This window comes from Daldinia decipiens (assembly GCF_022478715.1).
Source record: "Daldinia decipiens strain CBS 113046 unplaced genomic scaffold F4813scaffold_25, whole genome shotgun sequence".
Taxonomy (NCBI): domain Eukaryota; kingdom Fungi; phylum Ascomycota; class Sordariomycetes; order Xylariales; family Hypoxylaceae; genus Daldinia; species Daldinia decipiens.
This window is the reverse complement of record NW_026054568.1, coordinates 89280-113832: the sequence shown is the minus strand read 5'-3', so window position 1 is coordinate 113832 and position 24553 is coordinate 89280. Positions and strand designations below refer to the sequence as shown.

Below are 24553 nucleotides of genomic sequence, written 5' to 3'. Positions count from 1 at the left end.
GTCACCGGCTGTACCTGCGTATAAGCCATCCCTGGATTCGCAAGCAGAAGGCCTCGGTGGCGGAAGTCGCCCGGATCAAAAGGTGAACGTAGGAGGTGGGTTAGCTGACCAGGATGTCTGATCCTTCAGCCCTATGCTTTGGCATACGGTTAGGAGTCATCTAGCTTGGGGGCTATCTACCCGTCTGCCTATTTGTATTCCTGCTTCTTTGTTTGCATACCGAAAGTCGGACAGGGAACTCGTCAACTCACTCATTGACTTGATAACTTAAAATGGTCGACGAGTTGCCTCACTACCTAGGCTTAACTCATCCTAGACTACAATCGCCCTTCTACCTAGTTTCTACTTGTCTGGTGGTCTACCTTTGTGTAATGTAGACAGCCGAGGCTTTTTGCAAGCGAATGGTTGACGAAGTGAATGAAGCTGATTCGGCTTCTACACACGGACGACTTTATGAACTATCTACCTATTTAATTTAGTGGAGGGAGTAATACACGTCCTTGCATTTACATATCCCCCTTTGTGCTGTTACTATGCACCTATCTACCCTAGAAGCTCTCCACAACGTTCTGGCCAGCCAAGTGATATGTATATAGAAAAGAGTATGTAAAACTGGATGAATGTATGAATGTGGCAGTATTGCCCTGTTCTAATCCAATTGAAAAGTTTTCTTTTTTTTCGTGTATATGACCGCCTATGTCTACCTCCGTGTTTCCATTCCAACCAAATGACTGAATCTCAATTACATGTTAAGCGTAAAATAGCTAGATGTTGCGTGTAATAAATCGGATGAGATGTAGAGAGAGAAAGAGAGAAAGAGAAAGTGAATGCCAATAAACCCAGGATATCTCCAAGAATGTAATAAGTACCGACCCCTGTGCCGCAAGATAAAAACCGGTTCAAAAGGGTTATAAACAAGGGAGAGAAATATAAAAAAGTTCATGTGGTAATGTGATATTTTTTTTTGCCCAACCAACTCCGGCCCTGATTGCATCTCCTATAGATAGTCTTCTTAAGAAACCCGCTATCTCGTCGGGGTGTCAGTTTTGACAACCTGGATGCCGTGAGAAAAAGTTAAACAATGAGTAGCAGGAGTCCGCCGCCTCTATGCCCGCCTGCTAACTATGCAACAGTCTTCCTTTTCATACTTCGCTATCTTCTCCGATATGGACAGGACCTGTCGTAGCGCCCTTGTATATAATGCTCTCCATGCTTTAACCAGCTTCTGGGCGCTTTATGATTCGTGACTTCGTGACTCGGACAATACGTTGTCCTGCTATGTGCATCTCGAATACGCATGCTTTGAAATTCTTTCGTATAAGGACCCAGTATCTTCCTTGGGGCTTTATTGATGCCCCACGCGACGATGCGTTATTATATCCTGGTCGGTCCTCATAGGCCTAGCATCGCTCACCGGCCACCGACCCCTTCGACCACTCTCGCGGCACCATCGTCCTTCTTCCCGGGTCCTGCAGCAACGCCAGCGTAGCTAGAACCCCAAACGCTCATAGCGGTGCCTACACCGGACATTCGCTTCCGTGCCCTTATAGTGCTGTCTCGATCGCCGTCCTCGTCCATGCTGAATACGAATTCGCCGTCCTCTTCCCCTATAGGAGTGGTATACCGGGCGCTAGAACTGATGGAGCCACTGCTGACGTGGCGTTCACCGGCTCGTCCGTTTGATGGTCGCGACGTATGCGAATTGGGATGCAATAGCGGTGATTCGCCTCCGTTCCCGTCGATGCGTGTGCGTTGCAGCTGCTGAGACAAGGCACTTAGGCCCTCGACGCTACTGGACCGGCTCGAATTGTGTGGTCGCACAACGTTGGCACTGAGGCTGGATTGGCGAAGAGGACTTCCGACGTGTCCAAATACACCTGCACTAGCTGCTGCTGCATGTTTCTTCGCCTCGTGTTCCTCGTGCTGTCGTTGGAATAGCGGTCCCCACCGACTTGGACTCGATGCCATTGGACTGCCGAATTTGGAGTTTACCTCGCCATTGGGTGTTCCCGTGCCACTCATCCCAGCTATGCTAGGCGAAGTACCATTTCCCCTGTGGCCGTTGGATTCTTCGTCGGCTGCTCGCGAACCTCGCCGTGCTTTCTCCGCTGGCGTTAACAAGTCTTTCAGATTATCAGGCAGATAATCCTCTTCCAGAAAGGGAAACTCCGACTCCCAATCTCGGTCGATGGCACCGGCGATGGCGCGCGGCGCGCTGCTGCTAAGCATCTTAGGCTTGGCATAGCGGCTCGAATGCATCTGACGTCTGCCAAAGTATTCGTCGGATGGTTGGGTCGGGGGTGAGGAACCGGCTGCAACGGAAGACAAATGATCGTTGCTACCGAACGCCGAGTGGTGTAGGAGCTTAAGGGTTTCCGAAGTTCTCGAATCCTTGGCTGCGTTTAAGGATGGCGAAGGGGAATCAAGTCCAAACTGCGAAGGCATCGAGGATGGCCACGGCGCACCGGGGTATCTGGCGGCATTGGAGATCCCATTCGAATCGAAGGATGCGGGAAGAGGAGCGTCAAGAACGGATAACCCCTTAGCAGCCACGGGCGAAAGACCTAAGCCAAGACGGGTCGGGTCTTCTTCTCGTGGTGAGCCATATTGAGAGCTCGTGTGGGAATATGTAGTGTCGATAGTTGGTACGTTTTCTAAGCTCGGTCGGCGGTCAATGGATTGATAAGTATCGCTCGGGGACATTGGATAGCCGTATGAGTTTCCGTACGATGGATTGGCATCGGCGCGCATAAACGAGTTCGTCAAGGCGCTGTTGGAGGAAGAGTTGAAGCTTGGATTGACTCGACCACCGAGGTGAATGGGCTGGCCTATGGTGATACCATTTTTGCCGTAATTGATTCGTCTACCGTCGGAGAGGACGTGAACATTGGCGCATTTTGGTCCGAACTTGCAATTGCCCTATAGTTTCACCAGATCGTTAGTTGCCTTCTTTTTGTCCTAGTACCTTGCATGTGAGACTCTGTGAGACGACCTATCACTCTTACCTTGGCGAAGTATTTGCACACCGTTTCTGCTGCAGTACCGAGATCGTGACTGAAGGGACAAGCGGAACCAGCCTGACATGCGCCTTGTCGGAAGAATTTACATGGTACGTGCGACGTGTCTGCGATTGGAGAATGCCGAGGTCAGAAAGGAACAACTTAAAAGGTTGGACAGAGCATGTAGCTATTATTTATTATTTATTATTTAGTAGGTAGATATCACTTACTCGGTGGACTTCTCGGGCCATCGAAGCGACCGTGCGACGGAACTATCGGACTCATCGTATTTGTCTGGGATGGAATGTTTAAGCTACCGGACCTCATATGACGATACTCGGACATTTTAGAGGTAGTAACGGTGGCTGCGATCGGGTAGAGAATTTAAATGCGACGGGAAGAAAAGGTGAAGGGAAGGGAAGGGAGGGGGAGAAAAGGGTTGCAGAGGTTGCAGAGGTTGCAGTAATAATAGTATGGGTGATAATAGTACCAGTAATGGGTAGAATGGTAGGCAATAAACGGCGACGGTGGTAGCGAGACGTGGGAGGATTTAGGAGGGGCGCGTCGACGACAACCTGGTCGCAGCAAGCATTGACGCCCCCTTATCGTCGTCTAAACCCAGGGTCGTGTCGTGCTGCTCTTCCACTCTTGCTCGAGTCCGGGGTCGAATCGGGCGCAGGGCTAATATCAGCTAGACGATTTGTTATTATCAGAGCACGTAGCTGGTTTCTAATAGCTTGATAAAAAAGATATGCAGATAGACGGGGCAAAAAAAGAAAAATGAGGAAAAAGATATAACGAATAAAACGGGTTGATTTAAAAGCAACGATAAGACAACAATGATAATAACAATTTAAAAACGAAAGTCTTGTTTAACCCTACCTCCTACACGTATACCGTTATGCAGACGGGATGCCACTTCGTCGGTGTAAGGTACAGGAACAGAAAAATAATAAAATATAAAAGGTTAAATTTAGGTGGAGAGGGTAATTGAACTTGGAAAGCGATGATTTGAGAATTCCGAGGCTCCGGGTATATGTGTGCGTAGGTATGTATGCGTATGTATGCGTATGTGCGTAGTGTGTCTCGAGGTTACTGGAGGAAGAGGAATTGTGAGTTGTTGGTTTTCTTCAGGCGAAAACTCTCGAATGAAGCGAGAGAGGGGAGATGTAGAGAGAGAGAGAGAGAGATCATAAAAAAGAGAGGGATGGCTAGCGGCGGCAGAGATTCGGCCAAATCAAATAGCTGCACAGCGACGAGGGGTGAACATCCCGAAGGGGGGGTAATGAAATAAGAACTGGGACTTCAGACGTGGGACTTTGGGGCTGGGAACTTGACATGCGGTTACCTACCAGTTAGGTTAGGTTAGGTTAGGTTAGGTTACCTAGGTAGGTTTGGTACTTGGCGAGCAATAGAGGTGGAAGCAAGCAAAGTCGAGTTGTAAGTTGAGAAGAGTTAGAAGAGAGCTTTAATTATTATTAGCCCAAAACGTAAATCCGTGACAGGGTAGGTTAGTTTTTGGTAAGCTTGAAAGGTTTGGGTACCTAGGTTAAGCTAGACGGGAGTTGAGGAAGATGGAACCTCAGGACCTGGGGGATAAGAGAAGGGGGGGTTACAGTGGCTTACCGGATTCTAATTGGAATGGGTGAGCGATCGCAGCGGAGTTCGCAGGGCAAACTTAAGGGAATCCGCCGTGATATGTAAAGAGACCTAGAAGGACAAGAGGGGTTCGAGGGGCCCTCACTTTATGAATATAAATGTGGGGGTAAGCCGTGTAAGATAAGAGACCTCGGTTTCTTGAAAAGGCTAAAAAGATAAAAATAAAAATAAAAATGAAGTAGATGAGGATTGAGTAGAGGTACTTATATGTACTTGTGTAGGAGGCAGACTGGAAGAGACATGGAGGTAAGAATATAGTTAGTTAGGTAGTTATATAGAATCCGTAGTAAAGTTTTTGATTATCTGGTTCTGTTTCTTGTTTCTTGTTTCTTCTTCAAACTTCCTGGCCGGTCAAAAGAGAGTATCACAACCGGAAAATCGGGGAATTCGTGACAATGGTGACGCGGAGCTTTAATGATGAAATCAATGTTACGCTTGGTTTCCGATTCTTATACTGGTGTTCTCCAGTGGCTGAATCAAAGTCGTTGATGATTCGTAAGACACGGACGGAGGTCATCTACTTGTAAGCTGATGGCCTACTTCAAGACACTCGTGTGGAATGTAACGAGGTACTAGGAAACCGGATCAGGTAAGGTGTTTCCAGGAACCCGCAGATGCGTCTGCCTGCCCGTCCAGTACATAGTATATCTCAAAAGGTGGTGGATGACTCTAACCAGCCACGAGGCCACAGTCAAGTTGCGTCGACGCTTGTGCCCTCTACTTTTCGCTATTGCGCCCTGTATATATGAGCTATGTCAACCTGGAACCCAGAGGGTAGGCCTGGGCAGTTAACGTAGTAATCGACGAGGGGGGTTAGGGTAGCTGCCAAATAGGTATGTAAACGTCGTGCCGCTAAAGATAAGGATCATATGCAAGTAGACGCAAGGCACTGCTTCTTTTCAAAGCCGCTCGTAAGTACTGGGTGTAGTTACAAATAAAGCCATAAAGCCGGTGTCTCCGCGTATTCCTTCGTTAGGGACTCGGCTGACCCTTGAACGAGTTCTCGTTCTTGGATACTATCCAGGGACGGAGGAATGGCTCCAGGGTAATGTCAGACAAGTCCAGGAGACAAGTCCAGGACTTGCGAGGTTTGGGGCTAGGTCTACAGGGGGATGATGGCCTTGTGTGGGGGTCTCGTTGTTACTTCCAACAACTCAAGTACGCGAGCTCAGTTCAAGGAACTTGAAGCGCCGTTGGGTTGCAAAGAAACAGACGGGGACTAGATTATTAAAATCGGTCACCCGGCTTTCGCCGGTCCCGTGACTTTTCTATTGCAAGATGAGGGATTGCGACATGAACTGATCCACAGGTAATGAAACGGTGAGTTGGATCGTCACGACGTCTCACGATCATGTACAAATGTATGTATGTAGTTAGAAGAGGAGTGGTATCCCCATCTAACCAAAAAGTTGAAGGGTGGGTTAAGATTGTGCCTTAGGCCCGTAAATCTCACAACGCCCTGGTAAAATGGATAGCTATTCCAAAGGCGGTGAACACTGTCCTGGTACCAACTTATTAGAGCGAGTCTAGAAAAGTATGTAATGCGAGCGAACGGCTGGCCACTTGTATGCATGAGATGATGGGTAAGGTAAGAAACCCATATATGCTGATGATGGATCCTTTCGCCTTGAAACCCGACGCGTGGCACCCAATCAATCAAGACCTGAAAAGTAGGCTTTTAAGGTTACCACGCTCGAGGTTAGCAAATGAGATGTCGCGGGGTCAATTGCTCTTATATCAAATACACCTTTGTCCGAATTTGAATCAGGTCAACCATAGATGATGGGTTTGGGGGAAATCAGATCGGTGAAGCGCTGAACTACCTAAAATAAAATCGGTATAACGCGAGCACGGACAATTTGAATCAAGTTAGACCAGAGATAGTCCAGGTGCCAAGTAGATGGATCGCCCTTAAGCGACTTGGGGAAAAGCGAGGGTTGATCTAAAAGATGACGCAACGATGTGTTCTTGTTCCTAAACCTTTCAAAGTGTCAGATGTATGAGCTCGGCATAAGCCATCGTAATAAACGTTCCTTTAACCCGAATACGTTTGCTTACCTTATGAGGTAGTTTATCTTGTAATGATCATAGTTCTGGCAATACTGTGTCGACTGAGTGAGGCTAAAGATATAGGTACGAGGTGTAACCCGCAAATGGACACAAGGGTGGTAAGACGGGTGTCGCTCACTCGTACACGTCCCGAAGCGTCCGTGATCAGCAGCTTGCCTTATTGGAAAACTAAGTTACCTAGGTAAGTGACATATCAGATATACTAGTGACCGGTAGGTAGGTAGGTATTCTCATTTGCTTTTTCCCTAGCCGTTCTTCGCCAGGGAAAATCCGTATCTCCGTCTTGTATCTCGGCAGGCTAAAGACTCTTCGTTCTCAACGATACAACGCTTACTTACGGCGAAGCGGTATTGGCCAAAGAGCTGATAGATTTCGTAGGATTTCGACGCCCAGTATATGGATAATCGGGATAGCAAAAATGCAGGTCGACGTTATAGGAAAAGAGGATGGGACTTGAGACGTCCCAAGTAGGTGGTTCTGGAAGCTAGGAACTTAGCCCTCATCCACCGGGAAACTTGTGTTTGGGGGCCGCCCTAAACAATTATTTATGCCCTCAAGGTGTCATATGGTCATGATACGAGTGAGCACTAGTAGCCTGTATTGACCGACACTATTGGGGTGGCCGGCGCGCAAACTCGGACGAAGCATGACGTACAGCACGGTGCGCAACGGCCACCGGTTAGACTTCTCTAACATAGAAATTAAGATAGTTGCCGCGCAAATTCGATGTTGTATCTATCTCGATATGGTGAAGAAGACGATGTTTACTTGTTTCGCTGATGTCTTGGATTTCACGACGATCACCGCCATCTTTAACTACAACTTGCATCGGATGAGCGACGAAGGCGCATAAGTGGCGACTGCAGCCATAGTTCCCGCGCTTCTATCATTCCTCGTGTAAGTGAGACCGGGACAGACTACGCGCATACCTACCTACCTAACGCACACGCACGCACGCACGCACGCACGCGTCCATATAACGCACACACTTATCGCATACCGCGTTTTGCGCCTTTATCCTAACCTTGCCTCCACAATGCTTTAATACTGGAGGCATTAGGTGCTTGGTATCTAACCGGTCTCTCCTCTCGAATATCATCAGCAAGCACCCGACGCATGTCGAAGAATCGGGCCACATCGTAGGCGACCAAATTGGAATGAATGGTCCGGGGTAAAAATAAGGCCAATCACCAAGCCATCAAATGTATGGTCTTAATGACCCGGTGGTATTGATAAACCGGGGAAGTGTTTCAGCCTTCGACCTTGTTGCATCGGTGTGCTGCCACGAGGTCGCCTCTGCCCGCACTAGCGAATAGTTATAGTATGATTAGAGAAGTATTATCATCGACATCAACATAGAGGCCGATCTACAAACCAAGATATCCGATAGATAGGTAACCTAGTGCATTAGGTAGATGTATGCATATGAAAGTGATATTGGTATATCTCTTGTGCAGGAAGTATGTTTATGCGAATTAAAGTAGCGTAGGTCGTTCCAAATAGGTAATACAAAGTTGACTCGTGATACGTGTAGTTGAAACGAAACCAGGTACCTAACGATCCCAAGTTGAGACGATTGATGTTGATGTAATCAATGATGGGATGTATTGTTAGGTACATATGTACTTACACAAGATACGGTACAATGCATAATACCAAATTTAGTAGGTCTCCATGTGCTCGGACCTCTTAATTGTGGCGTCAGTGGCGCATTAATATGGAGACGACCCCTCCAGCCCCGCAGCCCCGACATCCAGTTGGAGTAATTGGAATCTCCAGGTTGTAGTCTTGCTGTGGGAAATCTTTCTCTCCGTGACCGCCCCACTCAGCCCACTACATACATACCTCATATACCCAACTACCTAACTTCAAGTCACTAAGTACATAGATCCACTGTCATGCTCCCCCAACCGGCAGTGCATTTGATTGGCGCCTCACGCGTCTTCAAATGATAAATCCACTTATCCACCATTACTTGCAACCATCACTATCACCACCACCACCACCACCTCTTCGCTTGCCTTTCAATACATACCTACCTATGTAAGTATCCTCCACCTCTCCCACTCACACACCGGCACAAGAAACTCGTTTGCCTGAGGGGTACCACTTACATAGTAACCTAGATACCTCTACTTTACAAATATACACAGGTATACTCAACTACATACGCAGTACTATGGTACAGTTCGGACGACGGCCGGGATCCACCCCCTATCTATGGTACAGCTCCATCATCAGACGGTGACAGACAGTGATCGGAGCCAGGGTTATACTTCGCTGCAGAGGTCATTATGGTTGTCGGATGCGACGTTATCGCCTTGCCGTCATGGTTCATCCCGTTCTTCGCCCTGCTTAGACCTCGTTGCGTGCCTATCCGCTCCTAACCCCGGGAAACAATCATATAAAATTGATCACCCAACTGCCGACAAAAGAGAGTTTATCTGGGGCAACCGGGATCAGCTAAACAGGGAATTTGACATGATTACCGACTGCTGTAGTATTTGGAGGGCAGAGCCTTGATTCTTCAATATGGAACCTACTTGTCAATACCACGCCCCTCTAGCCCAGGCAGCACGTACTGATTCCGTCATATCCTCTTCCTCGCCAAATACTAACCCTTCTGCCTTGTTTTAGAACACCACCAATCCCTAGGAGCCAGAAGCTCTCGGTGAACCTCTGGGCCGAGCTAGAGATCTTTTACCAAAAGCAGTCCGACGCTCTTCAAAGCAGCCAATCATATAAGCCTCTACATCTGATCTAACATAACTACATGTATATGGCATGTAGCTACATATAGTGTTCTTAGCAGTATATATCATTATCACAGACTACTCCTCAAAAGGGAGTATGGATTCTGTGACTTACACGACCCTCGCTTAGCCGTTGCCAATCGCCACACCCCGATACTCTTCGTCGAACAATGATCAATTCTGATTATTCTTCAGGTCGGTAATATGTAGAACGACTAGCTCAGGTTTCGATTTGCGAGTCTAGAAGCTAAGCGCTAGGTTAGTCGCTTACTGCTAACACAAAGTCATATGGCCATGTTAATATTAGTATGAAATTGTATATGGCTAGTCACCCCGTCTCTTTCTAGACATTTCAGCTCCGAGGAGAACAAGGGCATTTTCATTGTCGTTATTCATCTCCCATGACCCTCCAAAAACGAGGTTATTCCGGAGATTGCTTAACCGCCTAAGCGAGTATGAGTCCAGCCTTGTATGTACAGCCAGTCAGCCACCACTCCCAAAGTGTTCACGGTGTGGCCACACCGTTTTCTAGCGAACAAATCACCAATCAATTTCACTCACCACTTCGAGCTGCTGCACATGAAATCTCCACACCATCATAAGTCCCTGTCAGCAGTCTAGCCCTGTTGCATCGTTCTGCATATGGCATCCCGCTATCCTCCCACCAGGCTATACACCACGTCTAGGTAATACATAGTATACTTCGGTCTGCTCGATTTCTGTCTCCTAGCGTACGATTTCTCAAGTCAGGTATGCAAAATGTCTATTTTCTTCGGGGGTCGTTTAAAGATGCCCTATCAATAACAAGGCTGCTACCATCAAAGCTTTCACCTTTGCTTAGAACCCAGCTTAAGGAACCTAGGTTGCCGAACAAGCTTTGCGAGTAGTCTCCTAAACATAATGTTGTCAAACAATATTGCGGCTATCTTTTAATCTCTTGTACTATCGCCGAATTCTCCATTTCTAACAGAGCCCCCCAACTTTCATCTATCAAATTGCGAAGGATCGTCCATTAATTTCCGTTCTCGTATACTTCAACCAAAATGGGTCTACATCCCATGACGCTGTTGTCTTATGCTTAAACATCCTTGACACCCTTTTCTCTCCGCTGCAGTGCAACAAGTTATCCTCGTCTCCCGATTATCCGAACAGGGTTCGGTCCTGCAAGGGTGCAAATCTGATCGACTGTCAAGACCGTCGAGATCCTCTGATCTGCGAGATTCCACTACTTCTTGCATAGCCTAGGGCCCCTGCACCCTCTTGAGCTTGGCCTGGCTATCTCATGATGCACCATCCCCACAGTAGCCCTCCATCAACCATGCACATGCAGTATGGATACGATGAGACATACGCAAGCTCTTGCACCTGTAATGCGTGCAGAACGCGTTCTAGTATCCGTCGTCTCCGCAGAGAGTACATACCGTCGCTCATTAAACGAACCTACTAGTTCTAGGTTAAGCTCTTTCGCCACAGATTGGCAGTGGTCACATCCGATAGTCTCGGTTCTTAGATGTATCGTACGTCCGTTGGTGTTCGGTACCATCCTGATCCTGAGTTAGGTTCCTGGACGGCCATGGTGTAACCTAACCCGGTACATAATCAGAGATATTCGCCCGTCTGCTAGATCCATGTTTTTCCACAAGAGTCCCCCATACAGGACACGCAAAAGCAAAGAGAAACCAGCAGTAAGAAAGTCATATAACGCTGCATGTCTACATGACGTGCAGGTTCTATCAAGGGTGATACGTCCACGGGAGGAAGGTGGGCAATATGAGTCTCGTATAAGAAAAGGCGGATTCGTCCAACCCAGCGGCAACGTTGAAGCCCGACCTGCCTATTTAGAGATAAGTTGGAAGATCATTCTAAGAATTATAATAAACGCAAGTGGCCCCGAGGAGTATGAGAGACATATGACTACATGGAATGTGGTGATATTGCCTTCCTTAGACGCCGGTTATGTGCAAGAGGGATGTCACTATCGACATAAGCAGGCCTTGTGTTATATAAGACTGAGTTACATGTTAAGTTGGATATAGCGGAAACAAAAAGTCTCAGAATCAGGCGATAGGCCACCCAACTTTGAGCGGGATATAATAGATCTATCCAATGGAAGCTCTTGGTGTTAGCATGTAGCTATTCGCTTTTGTCACATATATAATAGTATACACAAAAAGAAGTGTGGGTATCCATATTCGTTAACAGCTTTCGAAGTTCGTCAGATTTCGGCCCTGAACGTGTATTGGCCTACTTGGGTTACTCGGCTGTCGAGTAAGTATATGAGTTCTCTACTCTAACTCCAAACCTTTGCAAGTCCTCTCATTGACCAAGTATCAAGATACTAGGAGTTCCGGTTCCGGACTATACTACCATCTCATCTACGATTGTGATTTACTCATGATTATGTAGTATTGTGTAGTCGTATAGAGATTCCTAGAGCGGGAAAGGCTTATGTAGAAAGAGCAGCTTATACCCAACACAGTATGTATATATAAGCCCGGCATATGTATGTAAGGCAAGCCGTCAGAAATCCCTGCCCCTCCCCGGTATATATACGTACGGTCGTACCCGGGGTACATACATACAATACACAACCCATCCACACCCACGACCCCCATGGCTATGCGCCCTGTCGTCGCGTCCACGGGGGACCATCGAATTCGGAGTGCGGGAGTATTAGTCACTTAGCTGCCGCGTGACGGCTGCCTAGTTATCTACGAGTGGATGTATGTATAGTGGGTATGCAGTCGACATGTCCCGGCCGTTCCCTTCGCTTCTGTGTTGATTTCTACGTATTTGTCCGTGCGCGTGGGCGTGAGAGGCCTCGTTCTTTTGGGAGGGATGTAGAGGGGCTGTATCACACTTGAAGAAGCGGTAGCCTGACGCCTTGTTTCTACAACTGTGGCGCTGAATTCGCCACCGTGGGCAGACGGATTGCGTGTTGTCGTGTTTATGTAGTCTGTTTGTTTGAGGCGATTTCTATCCGGGGAGTTGAGGGGAGGTAGGCTGATGCGTTGATGGGGGTCACGATCATCTGCTTGCTAGAGGCAGCATGTCATCATGACAGTAGTTGGGTCTAATCAAGGTAGGCAATGGCTTAGTTGGACTCCTAGTTGCTCAGCCTTATTCAAACCCTGGACTGCCTTCGCTGTCTTTGGCGGCGACATGACCAGGCCGATACGAGTTGCTTTCTTTTCCCTTAGATTGCTATGTAGTTATGCAATGTATTGAAAACCATAACGATTAACTTGAAATCCATCGTAGGGCGCGTGTATGACTCTACTGCAGCTTTACAAAATTTACATATCTTACTATCAAACAGTTAAAGAGCGTGATTCGAAGTTTCATAATCGCGATGGCTAGGTATTCAACATGGAAAAGAAACAATGTCTTTTAGAATATTACACATAGAATGACTAGGTTATAGCCCTTTGCGATAGGTCTTTTACGTTCCTACCTGCCTCTTATGAAGAGAAATTGTTTCCTTGGAATGACTAAGTCTTTTGTTTCCATTCTAGCTTTCTATAATAAGTATCCGGCTTAGCCTCTAAGAGGATGGCTATCTCTCATAGGAAGATCACCAGATGCTATTGAGATCCTCACTGCTATTTGGACAGGAAACGAAATATGAAACAAAATTAATACAACGCATTCCCTTGAGGCCTGGAGTTAGTATATTCTAGCAAGCTTTCTATTAAAACATTTATTTAACCGTTACCATAATTTTATAGCTTTAAGTTTAATGTGATAACTGGAATATTCGTTTATGATCCTAAGTGGAATGGGACAAGAAGCCTAATAAAAACACTTGCTTTAATAGTAGGTGACCTATTGTAATTTGATTGGTAAACAGAGGCGAAGGAAGGGGGATAAACCACATCATCATCATCCTATCCTGCTGCGTTTGAAATACTCCTTTTCATACGCACTGCTTTCCGCAGCTTGAGTTCGTTTGCAAACCATCGCTAGAGAATATATGCCTGAGTCATAGCGTAATACCCACTCGATGTTTACAGAGCTGCCAGGATTCTATATGAAACATCTAGAACAAAGAACATGTTCAGTACTTACTTAAAGGTATGTATAGATACAGAATCTCGTATTTAGGATTAGAGTTCTTGGCGGAACAACGAAGTTGTTTCTATGTTGTTTAGTTTCACCTTGTGACAAGAGCTGGTTGATTGGAAATACGCATATTGTGCTTTATATCGTAGGCATTGTAAAGGAAAATTGGCTACGTAGCTTACGCCTCCTTAGTAAGATGGATATACAGCGTTGCCATTAACGAGATATTTGATAACTAATATGGCATCTATCTAACACTAAATCTAAGTATGTCGTTGTGTAAGGAAGCCTTGTATCAGGGCTTACCAAGCAAGATAAAATGATAAAAGTGCCACGATTTCAAACACCAAGCCTCGCCCGTACCTATCCTTTACCCTAGAACCCACGAATAGAGCCACCGGAAAACCCAAAAAGAATCTAGCAAGTCATCTAGAAATAGTCAGTACTTGGAACATACATATATGTGCTCTGAGGGGCGACTTACGGGCTCAGGGCCGGGGACAGTGTACTCGTGGAAGTTGGAGTAGATCTAATAAAATATTAGCATATCTGATCATCGCCGTAAAGGCCTTAGGCTTAGGAAACGCACGTTCGCGGTATAACCAGGGTCGGTCTCCTTGAAAGCGCCAGGGATTCGCGCAGTCGTAGGGTTGTAGCTACCACTGCCACCGGACACCTTGACCTGGGCGCAAGAGATGTAGAACTGGGGAATGCCAGAAGGGTACGGGTTGTGGATTGCGAGACTCTGGATTCGCAAGAGATACTCGCCGTCCTCAATACACGATGGGATGGTGTACGAGTATGAGCCTATATAACCTTGTTAGCTTCTGCTTTCGTAAAATGTGTCCCTTATAGCGGGAAATTATGCTTACCGGACATATCCCACTTAGCTTCGCCACCCGAGAAGTCGGGAGCTATAAATAAGAATTAGTAATTGAAGTACCGAGGGCTTAAGCACTTGAGGTGGCTCACCGAAGTCCTTGATCTTGAACCATTCACCACTGCCGTCGTAGTCGGAGGCAGCTCCCGGAGCCTTAGACATGTAGCTGGCTGGTTGTTAGTATATTTGCTAGAATACAAAGCACATCGATAATTCCGTACATGGAGATCGGCCCTTGGTGGTACACAGGCTGGCGAAGAAGTCAGTTATAATACTAGACAAATAAACAAAACATATACAAAATGAATTACATACGGTATCAAGTGTGAAAGTGAATGATTCACCGGCCTTCACGTCTATCGTCTTAGTATCGGCACCCTGGGCACCAACATTGCACCTCAGGTCGTTCGAAGCCAAATCTACAACATTCAGTGTAAGCCGGGAAAAGGAGAAAATATGTTTAGATCGTACCTGTAACAGGAGAGTTGTAGTTGCTGTTTTGTCGGACTATTGAAACCGGATCATATTAGTCTTTGCTCCTATTTCTGACTAAACGGCAAAGCAACGGGTTCTCTTCGCGGGACGTACTGTACTCGAACGGGGCATATTGAGTGGCATCGAGCGAGAGCTGCTGGAAGATATAATGAGCGGAAGCGCTGTTGGCTGCGAGCGCAGCAACGGCGACAATGTTGGCGAAGTTCTTCATGATGGGCAAGGGGTAGTTATGAAGTCTAAGTCTAACCGTAACGATGATGGTGCTGTGCTCAGTGTTGCATAACATTTCCCAGACGGCAAAGAGGCACTTTATATAGATTATCAAGTACCGGTGTCCCGGGATCGCATTATCAGTGATGTCACCGGTCAGACGCCAACAACATTGTTTGTAACCATTGGAATCGTGATCCTCTATCCCGGAATCTCAGAGGTAGCTCGAACGGACCGTCGTTCCACTGTCGGCGATCACTGTTGCGACAAAGCAGGCCCGTTACATGCGGAACACAGAGGTTTTCCGGTATGCGAGAGCGCGCGGCGTGGCCTCATGGGTTGTCGTGGGGTATCTGTGGAGAAAAGGAGGCCGTGAAGTGTCCGAAAGGGGCAATACCGGAAGGACGTTGGAAATTCTACCCATTTGGCAGGTCGATACAACATATTTCGACTTAATATAATACCAATAAATGCCAACTACCGTAACCCACCTTGCCGGGTACGCCAATATTACGCGCCGCACCGTAAAACAGGAAGCATCATGCAGATGACCAATAATAGGAGAACATTGAAGAGGACGGGCCTATGCTCATCACAACCAGAAATGGCCAAGTTATACCCTGTTTATCACGTTAAGTTTCTGATTTGAAGAAGCGATTGGGAAATAATATCTGGGAATAAGATGTGTTTCGCGTAGCGGAATGGTCTAATGCTTGGGAAACCTAGTCAATTAAGAGGTGACTCTATTTTAGTCACTTCATGCGGGAAATATCGTATATCGTATAGTTATCGACTAAATATTTATACTACAGCCAATAACAAAAATGATACCCAACTCCATCATTGCGGGCTCAATTCCCGGAAAATAAATTCGGACCGAGCAGTCATCAACTCTTATCACCTTATGCGCAAGTTCAAATATGACTTCATAAGTCGCTCGAGGGAATTTCTCAAACGCATCTCCCTCCATCTACCTCGATGTTGACTCCGGTGATGAAGGCAGCTTCGTCGCTAGCTAGGTAACAGCAAGCGTTAGCGACATCATCCGGAGTCGAGCCTCTACCTAGCGGTATCAGAGACTCAAACGCCTTGCGGTTCTCAGCTGTGTCGGGCTTGCCGATGAATAGGTGTGTCATGCCCGTGCTTCCAATGACCGGAGAGACCGCGTTGAACCGGATCTGCTGAGGTCCATATTCGACTGCCATCGTCTATCATATGTCACGGTTAACATTTACGATTTAGATAAACTGTGCCGGGTCAGAGGAAAAGGATGGTAGCGGCGGCTCCCCATACCTTTGTAGCATTAATCACAGCTGCCTTCGATGCATTATACCAGGTAAGCCTTGGGCGCGGTCGAACACCGGCGGTAGAAGCAACCTGAATAAAGCTCCCCGGTCTCTTATTTTCGAGGAAGTAGGGCACGATAACGCTAGTGGAGATATATACAGACTTAACATTAACGTTCATTACGAGGTCGAAGTCTTTATCCGTTACCTCCTCGGTAGGCTTATTGGCGTACGTCGCTCCGGCATTGTTCACCACAATGTCAAGCTGGCCAAACGTGTCCAGAGCCGTTTGAAGAAGACGTCCCCAGTCCTCGCGCTTCGTCACATCGGCTGCTGCGAAATTACACCCGATCTCCTCGGCTGCCGCTCTGCCGGCTTCCTCTGAGAGGTCGGCGATGATGATCTGAGCTCCTTCTTCCACGAATTTAGCTACGATGCCCTTGCCGAACCCCGACGCGCCTCCTGTCACGATTGCGACCTTGCCTTCCAGACGGGGTCGAGGAGCCATGATTGTGATTACTGCAGAGTCTCTTTGCTTATCGAAGCTCCTAAATAGGTTATGTTAGGTAGTTATTTCTACGCGGGCGAGAGTCTCGTTGAAATTCGTCGATTTATTAAGCCGAGCCATCGAGTGAACGTTCAAGAGCTGCCGAATTCATATTATGCCGCGCCTGTAAGATGACGGCGAATAGCGTGCGGGGAACTTGGGGAACTTGGGGAACTTGGGGAATTTGGACTATCGTGAAATCTCGGGACTCATTAACGAAGATCCTCCCAGATCCCCTCTCACTATGAGATTCTTGCAGGTTCGTACGTGTTTAAACATTGCCGTCGTTTTGTAGTCGCTTTCAGTTTTGGACAAGAATTATTCGTGTACGTTATATTTCGTATAACTATTAGTTAATATATTACGAGATGTTGTAATGGAAATGGATTATGTTCCAATTATAATTACTAGTACCTAGATATACATCTAATAGATATGTACAGTATATATTCATAATTATACTATGTAATATAAAGAAGATAAAGAGAGATTGCTAGCTGAGATGAGAAGTGAGGCCGTACGCGATGCCGCATCAAGCTTAGTGGACGGTAATTAAATACTATGTACATATTCGTCTCTGGGGAATAGTAACTCCTGGGGAATGGATTGCTGATAAGTCTAACCAGGATAATCGAGTTACGGTATCCTTGTATTTAATGAAAAGGATCTAGTTTAGAGATAAGAACTTCATGTTATCAGTATCTCGACAGGGGACCTTGTAGTGTATATACTAACAAACTCATACCTAAACTTCGTAGTGCTCATCTACCATTTTTTTTTTTTTTTCGTATCATCATCTTTTTATGTTTCATCATTCATAACGACTTGACGATGGGGAGGCAATCTATTACCAGCGCTGGACTGCGCAGGTCTGTCGATATGACAGCAGCAGATGACGCACTCGCCAAGATGGGTTACAAGGCCGAGTTGCCTCGAAGTCTAAGTATGCTTTCGGTGCTTGGCTTATCCTTTGCTATTGGTATGTATAGAAAAAAGAAGAAAAAGAAAAAGAAAAAAGCACAACCTCATTCTGGCATAGACAAATACTAATTAGTCGATAGTACGTATTACTATATACTAGTTATATAAATATTTCCTTCTTTCCAGCAGAACTATATTTATATTGCATCCTATCCCGATGACGTCTCGCGACTCATATATCAATAGTCGTCACATAACTGGATAACTTCTAGATAACTTCTGGATAGCTTCATACAATGTTACTAACACATAATACACATAATAGATGGCCGTTCCATACGGTCTTAGTACTACATTTTACATATCGCTAGCAAACGGACAATCCGTCACTGTCATCTGGGGCTGGGTACTGCTTTCTCTTCTTTCGACTGCCATCGCTGCTTCGCTCGCCGAAATCTGTTCCGTGTATCCTACTGCAGGTGGTGTTTACTACTGGGCCGCACTGTTATCAACGCCTCGCTGGGCCCCGATCGCGAGTTGGACCACAGGTTGGCTGACGCTGGTTGGTAACTGGACCGTCACCCTCTCTATCAACTTCGGTGGTGCGCAATTGATTCTCAGTGCCATTTCGCTATGGAACGAGGAGTTTGTTGCCAACGAATGGCAGACCATCCTTATGTTTTGGGCCGTTATGCTCGTGTGCTACTTGATTAATATTTTTGGTTCTAAATATTTGGATCTTATCAACACCGTCTGCATATACTGGACTGGTGCCTCCATCGTCATCATCTTGATCGTTCTCCTGGTCATGTCGCCGACCAAGAGAAGTGGCGAGTTCGTGTTTGCACACTATGATGCCTCGGCGTCAGGGTGGCCAGTCGGCTGGTCATTCTTCGTCGGTCTATTACAGCCTGCATATGTGCTGACGGGCTACGGTATGGTCGCATCCATGTGCGAGGAAGTACAGTCGCCTGAGCGCGAAGTTCCCAAGGCTATTGTTTGTGAGTAATCTACAATTATATATACACTTTCCTTTGTCGTGTGAGATTCCCATTATACGATATTATATCCTTTTAACTCGCTTTAAATAATAATAACCAACTAACTCTGAATACTATATAGTGTCAGTCGTGGCGGCCGGTCTTACGGGCCTTATCTATCTAATTCCCGTCCTTTTCGTGCTACCGGATGTCCAAATGCTCCTTGACGTCGCGAACGGTCAGCCAATTGGTCTCATCTTCAAGACGGCAACTGGAAGTGCCGGGGGTGGCTTCGGATTGCTATTCCTTATCCTAGGTATTTGGTTGTTCGCCGGCGTTGGTGCCTTAACAGCCTCAAGCCGTTGTACTTACGCTTTTGCACGCGACGGCGCCATCCCTGGCTCTGGTCTCTGGAGTAAGGTCGATAAGCGGTTCGATATCCCGTTATGGGCTCTCACTCTATCGGCGATTGTAGATTGCTTATTAGGCCTCATTTACTTCGGTTCGTCGGCAGCATTCAGCAGCTTCACGGGAGTCGCTACGATCTGTCTCTCAACGTCGTACGGACTGCCAATTCTGGTCTCTGTTATGGGCGGTCGGAAGCAGCTAGAACATGCTTCATTTTCACTTGGTCGGTTTGGTCTTATTATCAACGTGACAACGCTGCTATGGATTATCCTTGCCATCTTCTTGTTCTGCATGCCGACTAATCTCACCGGGCTGGACGCTTCCACCATGAATTATGCCAGTGTGGTATTTGCAGGGTTCGCAGCCATCAGTATCATTTGGTATTTTGCATGGGGCCGCAAACACTTTTCTGGGCCCCCGATCTTGAAGTCTGAAATGGTTGACCATGGTGTAGGGGTTGTTAGGGGACAATCTCTAGACGAAGAGGTGGGAGGGAAGGAAGCAAGCACGAAAGAAGGGTCTGATTCGAAGATTGTATGATATTTTATAGGTCTAGCTACCTCCTCAAGTTGATGAATCGAAAGGTAAACTACCGTTTCTGTATTAATAGTCTAGACATTTAGGGGACCATGCGAATGGCCCCCTTTTACCTAATAGAACTAAACCTAATAAAATCACATCGACGCAGGACGGGGCAGGATAAGCAGTGCAGTATCGCAAATGTGGTCTCTCTTCGTGAATCGTTAATCTATGTATCAACATCCTGATGTATTAACACGAGGACACTGAGCTCTCTAAGTATCGACCTAACCTAGTATCTGCCCTATATAGCCCTAGTACTAACGTGGGTGACCTCAAAGCCCTTAAGGCCCTCTGCAGCGCCCTGGAACTCGCCAATTATACTCTTCCAAGCATCTGTCTCGCGCGCCTCCAAATGGGCTTGGACGCTCTCCCAGCCCAGAATAATAACTAGCACACGGGTTTTCTCGCCCTTGAAGTCGACGTCCTTCTCGACCGTCCAGCCGAGAGAGGACTCGCCCGTCAAGCCCGCGAAGCTCGCGCCAGCCAGCTTAGAGACGAATCTTTGCCCCTCGGTAAATATCTTGGCTGCGTCGGTGTCGGGCGCGAAGTAGGTGAGTAGAAGCTGGGCAACGGGTGATTTACCCTTGCCCTCGACATTATCCAGCACGGTGGGCGGGAACGGAGTCAGCTCTGCGTGGACTACAGTAGCGAGTTTAGCAACGTGTGGCTTGACCTGGTCAATGAAGGCATTGTAGGCTTCTGTTTGGGCTTGGAGGGCTTGGTGCGACTCGATGCTGTCCCAGTCGATAAAGAGGTCGACCTGCTCGGGATTCTCGTGCACGGTAGAAATACGCACAGCTTGGGCGCCCGGGTGCTCCTTGATAACTGCGAAGAGCTTGTAGAAAGTCTCCACGTCTGTGCCTGGTTTGAGAGTGTGGATGACGATTTCGGTTACGGGAGCCATGGTTTACTGATTCTAGTTGTTGATGTTAGCTAGGTAGTTACTAGTATAGGTGCCCATGATATAGCATTTTGCTGGGAAAATAATGAGGATATTTATATAGCTGCTTTCTGGCTCCTTTAGGCATGATTGCGCTAGCATTTATGTCTACCCCATGTGAACCGTCGACATGCTAGTAGCTCTTCGACGGGGTATCGAAGGGCCACGATTGAACGCGCATTATGCCTTGTAGCTGTATTAGGTAGGTGAGTTGTTGATGGATTCGACGACGATTACGTCAGAGAAGTTGAGTAGCATTAGGATTTTATTGTCGCTAGGCGTCTTACCATTGCCTCCTGGAAGAATCCAATGTATTATTCACCCCGAGTCTGTTGGTGATGATCCGGTGCGGGATAAGAGGTTCACCCTCTATATATTATTCAGCTCTGGAGAAGGAATTCTGACAGGTTAGTCTGGCTCTAGCAACAGTAAGATCAGGGATCATGTTCCTTTGAGAATGACGATAGGATGGCGGAATCAATGCGTAAACTGACATCTTTAACGACTTTTGAATATAGGACAACCGACATCTCTTGGCACCCTCAAATTTCTAGGCTGGGCGTTAGAATTAGAGTAGTGGGAAAGGGTTGTCTCTCCTCCTATCCTACATAGGTACACGTGTCAGGCTATTGCGTGCGATACTCTTTGCTAACGCCATATATGTATTTTTTTTTCTTGATTGGTTCTAATATGATATATAGAGGCCGTGGCTTGAACTTCGACATCTGCTCTCGTAGTGTGATATTTCGTGAGCTAAGGAACTGAGTCCGTATAAGCGACCAGGAGTGAAATACCTCGCGTACGAATAAAGCACATACTACTAAGTATAGTAATTCGGTTATATTTCATCCAGCTCGTAAGATACCATATCACTAACGGTGTTCCCAGACATCACGTCAAAATACTCCAATCTAGGCGCAATCTTCTTTAGAAGTCGAGCAACGTTAGCTGCCTCTCTGGCTATCGCATCATCTGTGACAGGTAATGGTGCTAGCTGCCCGAGCTCGAGCGACAACAACTGGGGAAACGAAACATCACTACCTGCTAGGTTTAGGAGATTATAGGTCCCGTTGAGTTCGAGTTCCTCTAGCCGCATCCCGCCGTTCTTGGCAGCCTCTGCTAATGAAGATTCCGTGAGGTAGCATGTGAATTTCAGATGTAGGACCTTGAGGCGCGGCTGGACTTGTATTATACTGGCAAATTGAGAATCTCCGAATTCTGGAGCTTCGACTTTATTGCCAGAAATGCCGAGCTCCTCTAACTTGATAAGCCCCTGTGCTAGCTTGACAAGAGCCTCTGAGGGGATATGAATATGTTGACCCTCTATAGCTCTGTATTCCAACTTCAAAGTCTGTAGGTTAATACATTGCGAGCCAATGTTGTGGACTACGCGGTCCTGTACCGTGGTCAGAGGAAAGCCTTCATATACAATATTCGCTTCTAGGCGAGTAAGCTTAGATAGATACGGCAGTAGGCTTGTAAGTCCGCCAGGCTCCGCAACACAGATGAATTCACGAAATTGTGGAAGGAGCTTTTCCTCGACGTCGTTCCGGGATTGTTCTGTGACGATTCTCGAGGCGAGGTCCGCAGTGATGAGTTCCTGGAACTCTAAAATTTCAAGGCCGGGCTTCGTAGCGAGAGCAATAATGACGGAGTCGGTTACGGCTCGGCTCATACCGTACATAACTGATATTCGCTTCAGAGTTTTAGCGCCATTAAGGAACTGAAGGAAACCCTTAGGGGAAATGAGGTCCCGCGGGTTGTCGATGAGTAGTTCTTCTAGGAGAGGGCAAGAAGCCTGTAGCTTGTCTAGAAAGGAATCTGAGATGGGTCCTCCGTAGAAAATAAAGCGCTTCAGCTTAGGTTGAAGATACGGTTTCAAAGATGCATCGTCATTGTAATCTGAGGCATCTAGCCAGAGATTTTCAAGGTTGGGGAATTTTAAGTCCTTGAATAATTTATGGTGAGAAGCATCATCAGCAAAAAACTCCAGAGATACAACTTTATCGGCATGAGCTTGTAAGTTCTGGGATTCGCTTTCTGCGATCTTTGCAAGGGCGGAGATGGAGGGTTTTTCGTCTGACATTACGGCGAGAAGTTGATATAGAAATTGAAATTGTGTAATTGGTATCGTGGGCAATTGATACCTAGCTTTATGACTTGTGACTTCATGTAAGAGGTAATTAGCAAAATGTTTGATTCAGCCCTACTAATGATAGACTTGGAAAAAAAAAGTAGATATTCTAGGTATTGTTTGAAAGACAGTTTATTTACAAGTAGTTAATCAACATGAGAAATTTATAAAATATGTATGCTTAAACGATACATCTTTACACGGGGTCTACTACGTCCATATACTACCTACAGAGAGGTAATATATTCAGCTCTTCTAGTTTCACGGCGCCGCGTTTCTTGGCTATGCCTCTAACGAAATCCAATCCCCTATATACATGTACCTATCATTCCCACGTAATACATTCATCATCGTCCCATATCTTGACTCAAGCTACCTTAGGTACTTATCCTCTATAAATCTAATAGTCAAGATGTTCCTAGCATCTAGGTTAAGTAATTCTATGTCTCAGGCTAAACAGACATCTTCATCGGGATCGTTTTGTGGGGTTCGTAATTTAGAACCGAGATGTCCTCCACTTTCCACCCGTCGATAGAGCCATCATTGTCGCGTTTGATCTGTAGCTCTGGGAATGGACGTGGCTCGCGTTCTAGCTGCACTTTCAAGGCGTCGACGTGGTCGATGTACACGTGTGCGTCACCCATAACGTGCGTTAGACTACCAGGGACTAGATCGCAGACATGTGCCAGCATATGCGTCAGCAGCGCGTAGCTCGCAATGTTGAAAGGAACACCGAGTCCCATGTCGCAGGACCGCTGGTATAATTGGCAGTGAAGATGACCTTTCGGTTTCTCTTCTCCGTTGTCCTCTCCGTCTCTATTCTGTCTCGGAAACGAGACATAGAACTGCGCGAACATATGACACGGAGGCAACACCATCTTTTTCAGGTCGGCCGGGTTCCAGGCGGAGAGAATCATGCGGCGGTCGTAGGGATTATTGCGCAACTTGTGGATGACATCGGCTAGTTGGTCGACGCCTTGGCCGGTGTAATCTGTGCGCGCATCGACGTACTCAGCACCGAAGTGGCGCCATTGGAAACCGTAGACGGGGCCTAGATCACCAACTTCACGATCCTTGAGTCCCAGGTTGTCGAGGAATTCCCGTGACCCGTTGCCGTCCCATATCTTAACGTCTTGAGCGCTGAGCGATGTCGATGATGTATTTCCCTCGATAAACCATAGAAGTTCCGCGATTACAGCACGCAGGAACACGCGCTTCGTCGTTAATAATGGTAGAATCGGCTTGCCGTTATCGTTGAGACTGAATTTGAGCGGTGGGGGGGCGAAGATAGAGTATGTCCCGGTACCGGTTCTACAAAGGGAGTTATGGTTTAGAAATTGGTTCTATATTGGGGGTTCTTTTGCTATGCTGGGCAGTAAATAGGGAGGATAAAGCTGTAGCTTACCGGTCTGGTCGACGCTCCCCGTGATCTAAGATCTTCTGGACGAGATCGAGGTATTGGTACTCCTCGTGCCGTGGTGAGGATGCCATCCTGATGAATGATATGATGTTTGTAGCCTCTCTAAAATTGGATTAAACCAATTTGCAAGCGAATCAGCCGAAGAGGGGGAGGTTTGCGGATTCGTGACGGACAACGTAGAATAAAGAAAATATTTATTAATAACGC

General features: G+C 46.8%; 7 protein-coding genes across 7 annotated transcripts; 1 reads left to right on the top strand and 6 right to left on the bottom strand.

Annotated features, from left to right (window-relative positions):
* Positions 1 to 1404: 1404 nt before the first annotated feature.
* F4813DRAFT_142630 (uncharacterized protein) lies at positions 1405 to 3708 on the bottom strand. Its single transcript, XM_049238856.1, has 3 exons — positions 3230 to 3708; positions 3006 to 3124; positions 1405 to 2919 (listed from the first exon to the last, which is right to left on the bottom strand). Exons 1-3 carry the CDS (start codon positions 3342 to 3344, stop codon positions 1411 to 1413), a joined length of 1743 nt encoding a protein of 580 aa, XP_049098000.1. The 5' UTR covers positions 3345 to 3708; the 3' UTR covers positions 1405 to 1410.
* Positions 3709 to 13960: 10252 nt separating this feature from the next.
* On the bottom strand, positions 13961 to 15129 carry F4813DRAFT_391018 (glycoside hydrolase family 61 protein; the record flags this gene model as incomplete). Its single annotated transcript, XM_049247098.1, has 9 exons — positions 13961 to 13972; positions 14028 to 14072; positions 14133 to 14350; positions 14416 to 14457; positions 14516 to 14589; positions 14645 to 14673; positions 14739 to 14842; positions 14895 to 14930; positions 15012 to 15129. 9 exons carry the CDS (start codon positions 15127 to 15129, stop codon positions 13961 to 13963), a joined length of 678 nt encoding a protein of 225 aa, XP_049097999.1.
* Positions 15130 to 15817: 688 nt separating this feature from the next.
* F4813DRAFT_365077 (3-oxoacyl-reductase) lies at positions 15818 to 17358 on the bottom strand. Its single transcript, XM_049243885.1, has 2 exons — positions 16422 to 17358; positions 15818 to 16336 (listed from the first exon to the last, which is right to left on the bottom strand). The coding sequence occupies exons 1-2, from the start codon at positions 16920 to 16922 to the stop codon at positions 16079 to 16081; spliced, it is 759 nt and encodes a 252-aa protein (XP_049097998.1). The 5' UTR covers positions 16923 to 17358; the 3' UTR covers positions 15818 to 16078.
* A 292-nt stretch (positions 17359 to 17650) lies between these two features.
* Positions 17651 to 19957, top strand: F4813DRAFT_365072 (gaba permease). Its single transcript, XM_049243884.1, has 3 exons — positions 17651 to 17939; positions 18208 to 18883; positions 19005 to 19957. Exons 1-3 carry the CDS (start codon positions 17793 to 17795, stop codon positions 19808 to 19810), a joined length of 1629 nt encoding a protein of 542 aa, XP_049097997.1. The 5' UTR covers positions 17651 to 17792; the 3' UTR covers positions 19811 to 19957.
* A 20-nt stretch (positions 19958 to 19977) lies between these two features.
* Positions 19978 to 20892, bottom strand: F4813DRAFT_142448 (uncharacterized protein). Its single transcript, XM_049238855.1, has one exon. It carries the CDS (start codon positions 20754 to 20756, stop codon positions 20094 to 20096), a length of 663 nt encoding a protein of 220 aa, XP_049097996.1. The 5' UTR covers positions 20757 to 20892; the 3' UTR covers positions 19978 to 20093.
* A 490-nt stretch (positions 20893 to 21382) lies between these two features.
* F4813DRAFT_142441 (uncharacterized protein) lies at positions 21383 to 23128 on the bottom strand. Its single transcript, XM_049238854.1, has 2 exons — positions 21587 to 23128; positions 21383 to 21517 (listed from the first exon to the last, which is right to left on the bottom strand). Exon 1 carries the CDS (start codon positions 22876 to 22878, stop codon positions 21631 to 21633), a length of 1248 nt encoding a protein of 415 aa, XP_049097995.1. The 5' UTR covers positions 22879 to 23128; the 3' UTR covers positions 21383 to 21517; positions 21587 to 21630.
* On the bottom strand, positions 23017 to 24533 carry F4813DRAFT_365062 (thymidylate synthase). The gene is made up of 2 exons (XM_049243883.1): positions 24332 to 24533; positions 23017 to 24237 (listed from the first exon to the last, which is right to left on the bottom strand). The coding sequence occupies exons 1-2, from the start codon at positions 24415 to 24417 to the stop codon at positions 23379 to 23381; spliced, it is 945 nt and encodes a 314-aa protein (XP_049097994.1). The 5' UTR covers positions 24418 to 24533; the 3' UTR covers positions 23017 to 23378.
* Positions 24534 to 24553: the final 20 nt, after the last annotated feature.